Source organism: Myxine glutinosa, chromosome 1 (genome assembly GCF_964187855.1).
Source record: "Myxine glutinosa chromosome 1, kmMyxGlut1.1, whole genome shotgun sequence".
NCBI classification, from domain to species: Eukaryota; Metazoa; Chordata; class Myxini; order Myxiniformes; family Myxinidae; genus Myxine; species Myxine glutinosa.
The window spans coordinates 1,934,576-1,951,267 of NC_136261.1; the positions used below are offsets into that span (position 1 = coordinate 1,934,576).

The window sequence follows — 16,692 nt, forward strand, 5'->3', positions numbered from 1 at the left end:
AAGCAAAGGCCGTGTGCTTATCGGTGGCAAGCAAAGCAGAGGGCACGTGCACGGTTGTGGCGATCAGTGGGCTTGTGTGGGTAGTGAGCAGAGGGCATGCGCGCATGGCCGGTAGAGGGGCGGGTGTGCAAGGAGGGCGGGCGGACATGGGTAGCACCTTTGTAGGGCGGCCGGTGTAGTGTCTTTCGTGGCATTCGCAGCCTCTGCTCACACTTCCGTTTGTGTTTGAGATGTGAACCAAGGAGCACGAGTGTCATGTTGATGCGAGTTGTTGAATTTGTGGTTTTTTATATTTTGTGTTTTGTTAGAATGTGGCACAGTATAATTTGCACAATAATACAGCCCAACACATCCTCTTTGCCACATTGTTCTGCAGGGTGGGATACCTGATGATACTCAAGCAGCTGAGGTTCTTGAGGAAGGGTTTCTTTCAGAAAGGTGACATTTCCAAACGTTTATTTTGTACTGTGTAGATTAGCTCCAGGAAATTCCATCATTTTATTTGGAGTTTTTCACAATCATCTTCATCGTTGAAAAATGTAGTCACTTGGGTTTTTGCTCTTTGGGAGGAATTTCACATTGCATCCTCACTCATTGTAGTTGTGTTGGTTTGTCCGTAAGTCTCGTACCTATGACACGCACATCCCTTTTGTGTCTGTGTGCGCAGCTTCAGCAGAGGCTCGGCTTCTCTCCCACAAGATGACCACTTTTGGTAGTTGCAGCAGTGTTGTCCGATCAATCAATAAAAAAATTTCATGGAAAAACATTTTAAACTCAAAAAAACATTCTTAAATATTTTAAACTCTGTTTGCTGAAGAAAGGAGAGAGACGTACGAAATATGTGTTTGTACTTCATGGTGAAATGACCTCTTGGGTTTACCTGCCACCAGGTGTTTTTGTCTCTAAGATTCCTTGCACGACACAATGCTCGAGTGTGAATGGTTCATAAAATGGAGACTAAAGTTGGAACACGAATGACTCGTCTGCACTACTTTGGTTTCCGAATCATTTGCGTGCAGACAAGGTTTGCGTCCAGCAAAGCAAAATGGTTTTTCCATCTCCGTTGCTCCCTTCCCGACTCTGTCCCCAAACTGTTCGTTTACACCTCGTAAGCATCTTTTCTGTTCAATTTAGTTCTCCAAGTTCTTATTCCATACTTCCATGTTCTTGGTTCCTGTGATGGGTAGTCGTTTGTTTGTTCTTTCCCATCTCCATTTCAAACTACCCATGTCGTTTGCTCACCTTCCTCTTTCCTCACCTAGACCGAGACTATCTCTGCTCACCTAGACCCTTAACCTCAACACCTCTTCCTCCTTCCCCCAACTGAACTCAAAGCAATAATAAATGTATTCCCCTTCCCTCCCGATGTGCTCCTTACCCATTCCATCACTCATGCATTGTTGTATCATTATTTATTTTATTCCATTTTTCTGATTCTGCTTTTCCTTTCCTGTGTTCTTCACTCTGAATTGCTTTTTTCCATTTCCCTTCCACCCCTTTCCTTATCAGCCCAAATACAGAATCTTCTGAGTGTTTTCATTGGTCACTTTATCGAGGTGTCATTTTTGTCTTTACCTGTTGAAATTTAACTACATATGTACAGCCCAAACAATTCCCCACATTGGCACTCTCTCTCCTGTCCTTCCTACTCCCCAAACCACTGCCCCTCCACTCCCCACATTGGCACTCTCTCTCCTGTCCTTCCTACTCCCCCAACCACTGCCCCTCCACTCCCCACATTGGCACTCTCTCTCCTGTCCTTCCTACTCCCCCAACCACTGCCCCTCCACTCCCCACATTGGCACTCTCTCTCCTATCCTTCCTACTCCCCCAACCACTGCCCCTCCACTCCCCACATTGGCACTCTCTCTCCTGTCCTTCCTACTCCCCCAAACACTGCCCCTCCACTCCCCACATTGGCACTCTCTCTCCTGTCCTTCCTACTCCCCCAACCACTGCCCCTCCACTCCCCACATTGGCACTCTCTCTCCTATCCTTCCTACTCCCCCAACCACTGCCCCTCCACTCCCCACATTGGCACTCTCTCTCTTGTCCTTCCTACTCCCCCAACCACTGCCCCTCCACGCCCCACATTGGCACTCTCTCTCCTGTCCTTCCTACTCCCCCAACCACTGCCCCTCCACGCCCCACATTGGCACTCTCTCTCCTATCCTCCCTACTCCCCCAACCACTGCCCCTCCACTCCCCACATTGGCACTCTCTCTCCTTGTTATGAAAGTCAAATCCACAACATTGTCCTCATAGTAGGTTTAATGACAATTCGATCTCTGGCACATCCTGTAGAAATACGATCATGCAATATATCAGGATTATATAATCAAGGAGAAGTTCAGCAATTATCAATCAGTGCAAGCAAGCCTGGTTCATCTAAATATACGCACCATTCGAGTCTACGTGTCACAGATTAAATGTCACAGGTATGATCCGGAGTGATGGCCGTCCGAGTTCTTATAGACGCCTCTCAGTGGTTACAGAGAGCATAACACCTGGGTTCAACTTAGATACAATTTCATTACACTCCTATCCTTCCTACTCCCCCAACCACTGCCCCTCCACTCCCCACATTGGCACTCTCTCTCTCCTATCCTTCCTACTTCCCAAAACCACTCCCCACATTGGCACTCCCTTGCACTGCAATCCCCCCAGTCTTTGCACCTCCCTTCCTCAGTCATTCTTCCTATCCAAAATGAAAACCAACCAGATGGTATTCACAGAATATTTACTCCGCGCAGTCAAGTTGGGGCGAGCCAACTCTTCTGTTTTTGAAGGGTTTTTATTTATTTGATCTAATATGGCTGCCAGACCACATGAGCGATGACATCATAAATTTATATTCTCTATTATAATTGTTGCAAAGATCACGATTAAGAAATTTCAAACTAATCAGACCAAACGTTGTCCCTGTCGAATTTACGTCATAATAAAGGCAACAATGACGTCATCATTAACAACACTTATTCCCCATGCGGAGTTTTTTTTTTTACAATGAGCCATGTTTCAATTTTTTTCCCATTGAGCGGTTTCAGAGCTATGGAGGTATAAAGTTTTCCAACATAGCGTCCATACCACGTGACATATGACCATGATTATGAATAAAACCTTTCACTCACTGACCGCAGGCAGGTAGGTGGTCTTTCTGTCTTCTACCGACTCCTCTCCGGCCTTGCTCCCCCAGCTCTCTCTGTGCTCTGTCCCCCAAATATTCCTACAGGTCGCACAAGATCTGCCAGCCACCCTCTGATGGTTAAACTGCCGAAATCTCGGCTCTCTGCTCACCTTCACTCTTTCGTTCCTCTTTTCTCCCGCCTCTGGAACAAACTCCCACACTCACTTCAATCACACTCCTCCCTCCAGGTCTTCAAAACAGCTGTTCACCACCATCTCTTATCTTCCCCCATCCAAAACCTTGATCTTTTCTACCCCCACTAATTCACCCCAGATCCACCTTGTTTGAAATTCCAACTTCTTTCCTGGAAGTCTTGGCAGTGTCCATATGTTTTATACATCTCCCACCCCCCCCCCCGCCCCTTCCCATGCCTCCCCCCCAAAGCCCTCTCCCTCCCACAGTTCTCTCGATGTCTCCATGTCTCTCGGTCCCTGCTCTCAAATGTTGTGTTTGTGTCCTTCCCCCTCTCTCCCCATCTTGTCTACCGCTCCCGATGTTATTTGTTTTGTGTGTCTGTTTGTCTTTCTGTGTGATTAATGTTCGCTCTTTCACGAGCCTCGATCTTGTATACAAAAAAAAAACAAAAAAAAAAACAGACATACATTCAAAGTACCTCGCCCCCAGGGCAAATAAATAAATATTATTCTCAAGCGCGGCATTGCCGGGGCGCCTTGGTGCCTGGCAATACCGCCATGCAGCGCATATAGACGGTATTAGGAGAGGTGTACAATAATTGATTGATTAATTTTGAATTAAAAAAAGTAAAAATTTAAATTAAAAAAAAAAATTGTTTTTACTTTTTAAATTTTAAAAAATTTAAAATTTTTAAAAATATAAATTAAAAAAATATTTAATAATTGTAAAATAATTTCTTAATCAATTGGCCGATAGCATACCAAAACCACCAGTGTTTCATCCGAATCTGTAACTTTATGAAAATCAATTAAATAATTAATTAATCAAAAATTAAATAATTAATGGATTAATTGACGAATCAATAAATCCAAAATATCCTTTACAGCCACATCACCTGGTCACTGTCATGTCCAAATATTAACTTCCTAGCTCAAAAGGTGCCTGAGATATTGCCCAGATGAGAAAGAAAATAAATAAATGACTAATAATGAAAATAAATAAATAATAATCATGAAAAATCAAAGAATTAATCAATTGGCTAATATAATACCTAAACCACCACTATTTCATCTGAATCGGTAACTTTAAAAAAAAAATTGGCATTAATTGAAAAATTAAATAATGATACATTTGTGGGGGAGAGGCAATACCTTTGTCTAGGTAGAATTGCACAGGTAGTGTGCTCCGACTGTCATGAAGAAGAAGAAACCTCATTACCATAAGCAGGGATCCAGTAGACCGTACGTCGTGGAAGAGTATCTTTGTTCTCATCACAAGGGGTGGGGTTATGTTAATTAGTTAGGGAGTATGGGTAATTAATCCCCTTTATGTAATGGCCTCTTATTTTTCCTCTGTTCCTTATGACACCAGCAGCACACTCACCTAGACAGGAAATCGCGCATTTATAGCACGAAATAAACGCGATCGGAACAAGACATTGAGCACTACCGCTGATGCCACCGACCTGGTGAGCACAGGCACAGGAGGTCCGTAAGGCCACGCCCCGAAGAGCAGTGATTGGTCAGGACACAAAGAGCGAGGAGATGGCACGAGCTGATAGGAGCGGACATGCAGACGTCGTAGGTTGACGTCAGAGCCTTGAGTACAAAGGAGTTGGACTGAGGACATTTTGTCTCTTGGGTCTGGAACCTGGTTCCATCTGTAAACTAGATGGTATTCATTGAATACTTACCCGGCACAGTCAACTAGGTGCGAGCCAACTCTTCTCTGTTTTTGAAGAGTTTTTTCTTTGATCCAATACGGCTGCCAGACCACATGAGCAATGACATCATAAATTTATATTCTCTAATATAATTGTTGCGGTGATCACACACAATAAAATTCAAAATGATCAGATTAAGCGTTGTCACTGTCGAATTATGACGTCATAATTAAGGCCCCAATGATATCATTAACAACAACTATTCCCCATGCTGAGTTCTTTACAATGAGCAATGTTTAAATTTTTTCCATGGAGTGGTTTTGGAGATATGGAGGTGCAAGTTTTTTCGCTTTTTTCCAGGATGGCGCATGGACCACGTCATAATTACCTATGACGTCATAATTATCATTTAAATATTCGTTTAACGCACGGGCACACTGTGCAAGTTCTCAGGGCCCCCAAATTCAATGAGTTCGTGCAACCCGAGATCGCGAGAGACCGATCGTGGTTCATATCGTTTGAGATGAGACCGAGGGTGGGTCTCAATTTACCCACAAAACATATCACTTTGTGAGTGGTGATAAACACAGCGTAAAGGGAATGATCCATCTCGAGGAAAGAAAGCATAGTCACGTGATTAATCGATTTAAAAAACGTTTCCCCCCTTTTTGGGGGGGGGGGGTTGATACAAGATCGAGGCTCGTGAAAGAGCGAACATTAATCACACAAAAAGTCAAACCGACACATAAAACACAAAATAAGGGGAGCAGTAGACAAGATGGGGAGAAAGGGGGAAGGACACAAACACAACATTTGAGAGCAGGGACATCGGGAGATCTGTGGGAGGGAGAGGGCTTGGGGGGAGGTGGCAGAGGTATAAAACACAAGGACACTGCAAGGACTTCCACGAAAGAAGTTGGAATTTCAAAAAAGTGGATTTGGGGTGAATGAATTAGCGGGGGTAGAAAAGATCAAGGTTTTGGGTGGGGGAAGATAAGAGATGGTGGTGAACAGCTGTTTTAAAGACCTGGAGGGAGGAGTGGGATTGAAGGGAGTGGGGGAGTTTGTTCCAGAGGTGGGAGAAAAGCGAATGAAAGAGTGAAGGTGAGCAGAGAGCCTAGATTTTGGCAGTTTAACCATAAGAGCTGGCAGATCTTGTACGACCTGTAGGAATATTTGGGGGACAGGGCACAGAGAGAGCTGGGGGAGCAAGGCCGGAGAGGAGTCGGTAGAAGACAGAAAGACCACCTACCTGCCTGCGGTGAGTAAGTGAAAGGCCCTCAGAATCAGCTTCATCGCAGGAGATTCCAATGATTCTGAAAGCTTTGGTTTCAACAGCATGAAGTCGAGCGAGGTGTGAGGCAGGAGCACCGGCCCAGAGGGGGGAACAGTATTCCATTGAGCTGCGGATGAAAGCCTTGTATGTGGTGAGGAGCTCAGGTGTGCCAAGGAAGGACTTCGCACGATGGAGGATGCCCGGTCGGCGACTGGCTTTGGCGGCCAGCTTGGAAATGTGGTTTTCACAAGAAAGATCATGGCAGATAGTGAGACCCAAAAGCTTGAGCGACAGAACTTCTTTGAGAGGATTGTTGAGAAAGTAGATGGGATGGTTTTCCAATCGTTCTTTTTGCAGAGACATAGTAAGAGTGTGAAATTTGTCAGGATTGAAAGAAATGTTCCACTTGTTTGACCATTCTGTGATTTTGTCCAGGTCTGCAGAGAGTGAGGAGGCTGCAGACTGCCGATCTGAGGGATGAGTAATGGAGCGGCAGAGAGTGGAGTCATCAGCAAAGAGATAGAGAGGATTTTCCAGAGAGTCGGAGAGATCATTGATGAAGACCAGAAAAAGCACAGGGCCCAGACCACTACCTTGGGGAACTCCAGCCAGAACAGGAAGGGGGAGAAGAGAGAAATCCATTCAGCGCCACACGTTGACGACGACCAGAGAGGAGGTCCGCAAGCCATGTGTGGAGATTTCCATGGATACCATAGGAGGAGAGTTTGGTGAGCAGAGCGGGGGTGCCAGACCGTATCGAAGGTACGTGATATGTCAAGGGAGACAGCTTTGATTTCCTGTTTGGCATTGAGGACCTCCATCCATTGTTGAGACAGCAGAAGCAGCATGTCCAGAGTAGAATGACCTGGTCTGAATCCAAATTGATAATCGGAGATCAAGCCATTGGAGAAGAGGAAGGATTTGACATCCGAAGCAATGATGGATTCCATGACTTTGCTGATAATTGGGAGCAGGCTGATTGGTCTGTAGTTGCAAGGATCTGTTTTGCACCTTTTTTGTGTAAGGCGGTAATGTTTGCTGATTTCCAAGATGCTGCAGTGACCTTGAGCAAAAAAGAGGGTGAAAAAAAACACAGAGAGGGTGAGATGGAGCGGCAGAGCAGGATTTTAGGACTTCAGAGCAGGATTTAGGCTGATGCCATCTGGTCCAGTTGCAGAATCAGAGTGGAGGTTTGACAAAAACTTCTCCACCTTGTCAGGAGAGAAGGACAAAGAGTCCAGGAGTAGTTGGGTTCGACTGGGTAATGTAGGAACAGAGAGAGATGGGTTTGGGACACAATATTTTGAGGCAAACACAGAGTTGAGGCATTCGGCTTTGTAACGTGCGGTGTCAACTGAGTAGCCATTTGAGGTAAGGGAGGGGATGGAGGGGGAACAAACACCAGAAACGGATTTGACCAGACGTCACCAGGATTTGGAGGAAGGAGACAGGTTTGAGAGTTCAATCTTGAGTATGGAGAGATAGTGCTTCCTGGCACTCCTGAGGGTAGACACACACTTGTTCCGAGCTTGGTGGAAGGAACTGAGATTGCCTTCAGTTGGATTAGCCTTCCAAGAGGCAAAGGGAAGTTGTTTCAGGGCAACTGCCTCACCACAAAATTCAGTGTACCATGGCCGGGAGGAAAGGTAAGACAACTGAAGACGAGATGGGATAAATCTGTGCATGAGAGAGAGCAGTTTGCTTTGGAAGAATTCCCAGGAAGAATTGATGTCAGAGGCAGTAGAGATGGGAGACCAGTCCAGATGATTGATTGCGGCTTGCAGACCGTGCCAGTCAGCCTGAGTGAAATGCCAGACTCGTCGGCGCTGAGGAGGCTCTCTGAGAATGGCCAGAGAGATATCCACTTTAACAAGCACATGATCAGAAGAACCGATTGGAGCAGAAGAAGAGCAGCAGACATTTGCAGGGAAGTTTGTCATAGCCAAGTATAGAAGAGAAGATACTCCATTGACTGAGATCCGGGTCGGGAAATTGACAGATTGTGTCAGTCCCAATGAGTCGCAGAAGTCCTTTGCTGAGGTGCCATGGCTGGTGAGAGAGGAACCCACACCCAGCCAGCTGGCATGATCACAGTTGAAGTCGCCACGTATAAGGAAGAGAGAGTTGGGATGAGTGGATAGCCGTTGGTCCATGTTGTCAGACAGCGAAATGTAAATGGAGTCATCACTGTTTGGAGGACGGTACAGAACACATCTGGACAAAAGGTGGGAGCGGAGAGGAAGTCGTAGCCAGAGGGACTCCTGGGGGTGTGGTGGAGAGTGAGGAAGAGAGTTTCTTTGATAAAGATAGCAACCCCACCACCAGGATGAGGTTCAGGTCTATCATACCAGAGGAGGGAGTAACCAAGAAGAGATATTAAGGAATCAGAGACATCTGATTCATCCGCAGCTCAATGGAATACTGCTCTCCCCTCTGGGCTGGTGCTCCTGCCTCACACCTAGCTCGTCTTCACGCTGTTGAAACCAAAGCGTTCAGAATCATTGGAATCTCCCGCGATGAAGCTAACTCCAAGGGCCTTTCACTCACTCACTGCAGGCAGGTTGGTGGTCTTTCCGTCTTCTACCGACTCCTCTCTGGCCTTGCCCCCCCCCCCCCCCCAGCTCTCTCTGGGCTCTGTCCCCCAAATATTCCTGCAGGTCGCACAAGATCTGCCAGCATCCCTCTGATGGTTAAACTGCCGAAATCTCGGCTCTCTGCTCACCTTCACTCTTTCATTCCTCTTTTCTCCCGCCTCTGGAAAAAGCTCCCACACTCCCTTCAATCCAACTCCTCCCTCCAGGTCTTTAAAACAGCTGTTCACCACCATCTCTTATCTTCCCCCATCCAAAACCTTGATCTTTTCTACCCCCGCTAATTTCACACCAAATCCACTTTTTTGAAATACCAACTTCTGTCCTGGAAGTCCTTGGTGTCTTTGTGTTTTTTACTTCTCCCACCACCCCACATCCCATTCCCACGCCTCCTCCACCCAAGCCCTCTCCCTCCCACACATCTCCCGATGTCCCTGCTCTCAAATGTTGTGTTTGTGTGCTTCCCCTTCTCTCCACATCTTGTCTACCGCTCCCTCTTTTTATATATTTTGTTTGTGTGTTTGATTTGTTTGTGTGATAAATGTTAGCTCTTTCACGAGCCTCGATTCTGTATACAAAAAAAAAAAAAAAAAAAATCTTGAAGGAGGAAAGTTTCTGTTAAGCAGATCAAGTCTGGATTGTCAGAAGCAACCTGAATGGAGAGATCAATCAGGTTTGAGCGAAGGCCCCGGATGTTTGTGGTCCATACCATTAATGAGGAGAGAGGGGGAGCATCAGGTGCAGTACAGGGCAGGGGAGAGGTGGGGTAAGATGAAGGATGAGAGGGGGAGGTATGGAGAGCAGTTGGTAGTGTGTCAGAGATTACAGAAGAGTTACAAGAAAGGGAAGGATGAGGAGGATGAAAGGTTTGATGGTGATGGGATGAGGCACAGTGAGGAGTTGTTTGAGGGGGGGGGGGGCAGAGGAAAAGTGAAGGTTGGGGGAGGTGGAGGTAAGAGATAGAAGGGAGACAAAGTGGGGAGGAGGCAGCTTTGAGGAGGGGGGAGAATTGGAGAGGGATGGTAGGGGGGGATATTTGAAGGGGAGGGGTTGGGGGGGAGTTTTGAAGAGGAGGGGGGAGGGGGGAGTTTAGGAGGGGAGGGGAAAGGGGGGATTTTAGGAGGGGAGGGGCAAGGGGGAGGGGGGAGATTTGGAGGGGAGGGGCAAGGGGGGAGTTTAGAAAGTGGATGCTTTATGAAAGACGAACATTTATAACAAATTGGGTTTATTGTGATTTTCAAGTTAGAGATCCGTTTAAGAACAATAGAGGAGGGGTGGAATGAATGTGAATTTAGAGCATGTCATGAGGAAGAATTGTAAGAGATTGAATATTTTTTTGAAGTGGAATGAGTTGAAGAGGAAATTGAAAAAAGCCTTTTAAATCGGAAGAAAAACAGCGTGTTGTAATATACCACTTAATAAAACACTGCAGGGGAAAGTTTAAACATATTTAAACAGAACCATGAAAAACAATCTAATATTCACAAAAATACCAACGGGGAGAGGGAGCCTTGAGGGACAACCACGAGTCACGTGAACAGGGGAAAAGGTGGAAGGCAAGGGGATAATGGGGGCGGGGCAAGACAGCGCACGTGGACAGAAGAACACGATGAGACAAACCACACGTGGAGAAAGGGAAATAAACGTTTTTTGTTTTGTTTTTTTGATGTTCGGGGGAGAGGGGAAAAATCTAAGAACCAAGCAAAACCGTGAAGGAAGGAACTTAAGTGAACAAACATCGACGGGGAAGCCTCAGGCTACAAGGCCACACACGTGGGGCAAACAGAAACGATTCATTTATTATGAGTTACAGGAAATTCAAACCAAAACGAAGTAGAAACAAGCAATAATGCATCGATGATAAAATGACGAGTGGAAATTTGACAAACACACAAATGGAAAAATAACTTAACTTTGGATGCTGTGAGAGAACAAAAGTCGCCACCTCGATCGAGAAACCGGAAGCAGAAGTCCTAATTCTGGAAGAAACCGGAAGCGGAATATGGAAACAGCAGTTTAAGTGGAATAATAACCACATATAATGTACACAGATAGAACAATAATCACAATACAAATTGTATAATTCCTCATGTTAATTCTTGGAAGAAATGCCAGGGGCACAGGAAAGGCCCTTTTATGTGGGATGTGCCTTGTGGCAAACTGGGACATTCCAAAAATCTCCTGTGCATGCTGGACTACCCTTGTGTTCTGAGGAGGAACCAAGTAATGCTCTAGAAAAGTTAATACAAAGGGGTGCCCTACATATATGGGTTAAAATAGACGTACTTCTTCATGCAGGTGTATGAATCAAATCGTCCCATCTTTTCTAGAGTTTGCCACATGGCACATCCCACATAAAGTGGCCTTTTTCTATGCTCCTGGATTTCTTTTTCCAAGAATTACGACCAGAGTCGAAATTTTTAGATGTTCAACTTTTTAGAAATCACCTCCATGAGCCAAGCAAAAATCGGACCGCCGGTCCGGAAACTCACCTGGATCAGGAGCAACAGCCACTCATAGCCCCCCAAAGACTCCCTCAGACCCTGATATTTTTTAAGCCATTAACAAACTTTGGTACATCATGGGAGATGAAGATTGTGATCAAGTTTCAACAAAATTGTGTGTGTGTGTAGTTTTGAAAAAGAGAGCAAATATCTATTTTGGTGGGGGGTGGGGAGGGGGGTCTGTGAGGAACAGATTGATTGATTGGTGAGTGCGCATGCGCAAGATTGGAGGTCACGTCTTTTCGAAGCTGTCCATGCGCTCACACTTTCGAAGTCAAGTATATTTTGTTTGTCTGGTTGATTTGTTTGTGAAGTAAATGTTAGCTCTTTCACGAGCCTCGATTCAGTATACAAAAAAAAAGAAAAAAAGAAGTACTTTTTCACAATTGTGTTTTTGTCGAAAGTGTATCTATCTTTCGGTGTGTGTACCTAGTGTCTTTAGTAAGATTCTCGGTGTTAATTTTTCATACATGTACACAAAATCGTCGGTTAATTCGTGTCGCGTATTTTGAGGCCTAGTAGGCTACCGTGTCCGACCTTGAGGCGTTTTTCTCTCAGCGATCCGTCGATTGCGCTGCAATTACTTTCGTTCTCTGTTTTTGTCGCAGTCTTTCACCCCATACTTCCTTGTTTAAAATCTCAACTCAAAAAAAACAAAAAAATAAAATATATATTTCCTTCTCTGTTCTTATTCGTTTATCCGTTGTTCTTATTTGTTCGTTCGTTCTTCGATCACATGTTTCACCCCCATTTCCATTTTCCATTTCCCCAGATAGTTTTCACTGCTCAATTTAAAAATGTTTAAACTTTCCCCTGAAGAACTGTATTCTGTCGTATATCATAACACCTTTTTCTTCTTTTTCTATAAAAGGATGTTTTTGACTTGCTCACCAAATCTATTCATTCCAATTTTTTTTTTATCTCTTACAGTTCCTCTTTTCGACATTCCCGAAACTCTCCTGCACTCCACCCCTCCTTCAGCATCCTCAAACGTATTTTTGACTCGGTCACAAGAAACTCATTTTGCAATAAATGTTCGTTTCCCATTAAGCGTACACTTTCTAAAATCCAATCTCACCCCTCCCCTCCAAATCTCCCCCATCACCCCTTCCCTCCAAAACTTCCCCATCACCACTCCCCTCCAAAACTTCCCCATCATCCCTCTCTTCCAAATCTACCCCCTTGCCCCTCCCCTCCAAATCCTCCCCATCACCCATCTCTTTCAAATATTCCCCCTTGCCCCTCCCCTCCAAATCTTCCCCATCACCCATCCCTTTCAAATCTTCCCCCTTGCCCCTCCCCTCCAAATCTTCCCCATCACCCCTTCCCTCCAAAACATCCCCATCACCCCTCCCCTCCAAAACTTCCCCATCACCCCTCCCCTCCAAATCTACCCCCTTGCCCCTCCCCTTCAAATCTTCCCCATCACCCATCTCTTTCAAATCTTCCCCCTTGCCCCTCCCCTCCAAATCTTCCCCATCACCCATCCCTTTCAAATCTCCCCCCTTGCCCCTTCCCTCCTAAACTCACCCCACACCTCTCCCTTCCGAGACTCTCCCTCGCTCCTCCCCTCCTATACTCCCCTCTCACCCATCCTCCTCAAAGCGTCCTCCCCGCTTCTGCCCCCTTTCAACTTTCACCTGCATCTCCCCCAACCTTCTGCCTCGCTCTTCCCCCTCCTCAAATAACACCTCACTGTGCCTCACTCAATCACCATCAAACCTTTTGTCCGCCCCATTCTTCCCTTTCTCCAAGCTATTCTGAAATCTCTGACACACCTTCAACAGCTTTCCCTACCTCTTCCTCCTCTTCCACATCTTACCCTACCCCTCCCCCCCCCATGTTCTGTATCCGATGCTCCCCCTTCCTCTTCATTAACGGTATGGACCTCAAACATCCGGGGCCTTCGCTCAAACTTGACTGATCTCTCCATACAGGTTGCTTTTGACAAACCAGCCATGATCTGCTTAACAGAAACTTTCCTCCTTCATGATGTCTCTGATTCCTTGGTATCTCTCCAAGGTTACTCCCTCCTCCGGTATGATAGACCTGAGCCTCGTCCTGGAGGTGGCGTTGCTATCTTTATAAAAAAAAAAACTCTCTTCCTCACTCGCCCTGCACTGCCCTCTCTCCACCTCACCCCCAGGAATACCTTTGGCTACGGCTTCCCCTTCGCTCCCACCTTTTGTTCATATGTGTGTTGTACCGTCCACCAAACAGTGATGACTCCATCTACATCTCGCTGTCTGATAATATGGACCAACTTCTATCTACCCATCCCAACTCTCTCTTCCTCAAATGTGGTGATTTCAATTGAAACCATGCCAGTTGGCTGGGTGTGGGTACCTCTCTCACCAGCCATGGCTCTTCAGCAAAGGACTTCTGCGACTCACTGGGACTGACACAATCTGTCAATTTCCCGACCAGGATCTCAGTCAACGGAGCATCTTCTCTTCTGGACATGGTTATGACTAACTTCCCTGAAAATGTCTGCTGCTCTTCTTCTGCTCCAATCGGCTCATCTGATCATGTGCTTGTTAAAGTGGACATCTCTCTGACCATTCTCAGAGAGCCTCCTCAGCGCCGACGAGTCTGGCATTTCACTCAGGCCAACTGGCAGGGTCTTCAAGCAGCCATCAATCATCTGGACTGCTCTCCCATCTCTACCGCCTCTGACATCAACTCATCCTGGGAATTCTTCCAAGGTAAATTGCTCTCTCTCATCCACAGATTTATCCCATCTCGTCTTCAGTCGTCATACCCTCCCTCCCATCCATGGTACACGGAATCTTGTGGTGAGGCTGTTACCCAGAAACAACTTGCTTTAGTCTCCTGGAAAGCAAATCCAACGGAAGGAAATCTCATTTCCTTTCACAAAGCCCGAAACAAGTGTGTGTCCACCCTCGGGAGAGCGAAGAAACAATATCTCTCCGTTCTCAAGACCGAACTCTCTTATCTGTCTCCCTCTTCCAAATCCTGGTGGCGTCTGGTCAAATCTGGTTCTGGTGTTGGTCCCCCCTCCATCCGCTCCCTCACCTCAAACGGCTACACGGCTGACTCCGCACGTGAAAAAGCTGAAGGCCTCAACTCTGTGTTTGCCTCTAAATCTTGTGTCCCAAACCCATCCCTCTCTGTACCCACCATACCAAGTCGTACCCAGCTGCTCCTGGACGCTGTGTCCTTTCCTCCTGACAAGGTGGAAAAGTTTCTGTCAACCCTCGACTGTGATTCTGCAACTGGACCTGACGGCATCAGCCCACGGGTCCTAAAATCCTGTTCTTCCGCTCTTTCACTCCCTCTCTCTCTGCTCTCTTCACCCTCTCTTTTGCTCAAGGTCATCTGCCATCTGCTTGGAAATCAGCCAACATCACCGCTTTGCACAAAAAAAGGTGCAAAAACAGATCCTAGCAACTACAGACCAATCAGCCTTCTCCCAATTATCAGCAAAGTCATGGAATCCATCATTGCTTCGGATATGAAATCCTTCTTCTTCTCCAATGGCTTGATCTCTGATCATCAATTTGGTTTCAGACCTGGTCATTCTACTCTGGACATGCTGCTTCTGCTTTCTCAACAATGGATGGAGGTCCTCAACACCAAACAGGAAATTAGAGCAGTCTCCCTTGACATATCACGTGCCTTCGATACGGTCTGGCACCCCGCTCTGCTCACCAAACCCTCTTCCTTTGGTATCCATGGAAATTTCCACGCATGGCTGGCGGACTTCCTCTCTAGTCGTAGTCAACGTGAGGCCCTGAATGGGTTTCTCTCATCTCCTCTTCCTGTTCAGGTTGGAGTTCCCCAAGGCAGTGTTCTGGGCCCTGTGCTTTTTCTGATCTTCGTCAATGATCTCTCTGACTCTCTTGAAAATCCTCTCTATCTCTTTGCTGATGACTCCACTCTCTGCCGCTCCATTCCTCATCCCTCAGACCGGCAGTCTGCAGCCTCCTCACTCTCTGCAGACCTGGACAAAATCACAGACTGGGCAAACAAGTGGAACATATCTTTCAATCCTGACAAATCTCACACACTTATGATGTCTCTCCGAAAAGACCGACTGGACAACCCTCCCATCCACTTTCTGAATAATCCTCTCCAAGAAGTTCTGCCACTCAAGATTTTGGGTCTCACTATCTGCCATGATCTTTCCTGGGAAAACCACATTTCAAATCTGGCCTCCAAAGCCAGTCGCCGACTGGGCATCCTCCGTCGTGCGAAGTCCTTCCTTGGCACACCTGAGCTCCTCACCACATACAAGGCTTTCATCCGCAGCTCAATGGAATACTGCTCTCCCCTCTGGTCTGGTGCTCCTGCCTCACACCTAGCTCGGCTTCATGCTGTTGAAACCAAAGCGTTCAGAATCATTGGAATCTCCCGCGATGAAGCTAACTCCGAGGGCCTTTCACTCACTCACCGCAGGCAGGTTGGTGGTCTTTCTGTCTTCTACCGTTTCCTCTCCGGCCTTGCTCCCCCAGGTCTCTCTGTGCTCTGTCCCCCAAATACACTACTCACAATAAGTTAGGGATATTGGCAGGTTCTTCGGTGTGGTTGATTTTGTGTATTAATTATGTTGAAAAAAGTTGTTGGTCCTAATTCTATGGTTATTAAAGAGTGTGGAAAAAACACAGCATTCTTGATTTCAATACCCTTACCCTAACCCCTATAAAAATAACATACTCACTCCCACAATATCCCTAACTTATTGTGAGTAGTGTACTCCTGCAGGTCGCACAAGATCTGCCAGCAACCCTCTTTTGGTGAAATTGCCAAAATCAAGGCTCTCTGCTCACCTTCACTCTTTCATTCCTCTTTACTCCCGCCTCTGGAACAAACTCCCCCACTCCCTTCAATCCCACTCCACCCTCCAGGTCTTTAAAATAGCTGTTCACCACCATCTTTTATCTTCCCCCATCCAAAACCTTGATCTTTTCTACCCCCGTTAATCCACCCCAGATCCCTCTCCTTCAAATTCCGATTTCTTTCCTGAAATTGCATGCAGTGTTCATCTTGTTTATCCCGTGTACCCCACCCCAGCCCTCTCCCTTCCACAGATCTCCCAATGTCCCTGTTCTTCACTGTTGTGCTTCCCTCTCTCTCCCGCTCCCTTTATTTTATGTTCTATGTGTTAGCTCTTACACGAGCCGCGACTTAGTGTACAAACAAAACAACTTGAGATGGTCCAGCGTGGAGGTGCTCAGTCTGCCACAGGTAATTACGATCGTACCAGCAGTGTCGCGGCCTTGCTTGAAGAACTTCAATGGCATCTTCCGCATTCGCCACTAACTGGTGGACATCAGGTGGAGAACATACCTCACTGAAGCATCCTCACTCACCGG

The 16,692-nt window shown here is 46.4% G+C and overlaps 1 protein-coding gene across 5 annotated transcripts in view; it reads left to right on the forward strand.

Moving 5' to 3' along the window:
* OFD1 (OFD1 centriole and centriolar satellite protein) overlaps window positions 1-1,535 on the forward strand; it is a 136,102-nt gene extending 134,567 nt beyond the window's left edge. For all 5 annotated transcript variants that reach the window (XM_078775777.1, XM_078775885.1, XM_078775827.1 and 2 more), the window contains 2 exons: window positions 377-438; window positions 668-1,535. In XM_078775777.1, the coding sequence (XP_078631903.1) occupies window positions 377-438; window positions 668-716 (111 nt within the window). In that variant the 3' untranslated portion in view covers window positions 717-1,535. The remainder of the gene's footprint in view (window positions 1-376; window positions 439-667) is intronic.
* Window positions 1,536-16,692: the final 15,157 nt, after the last annotated feature.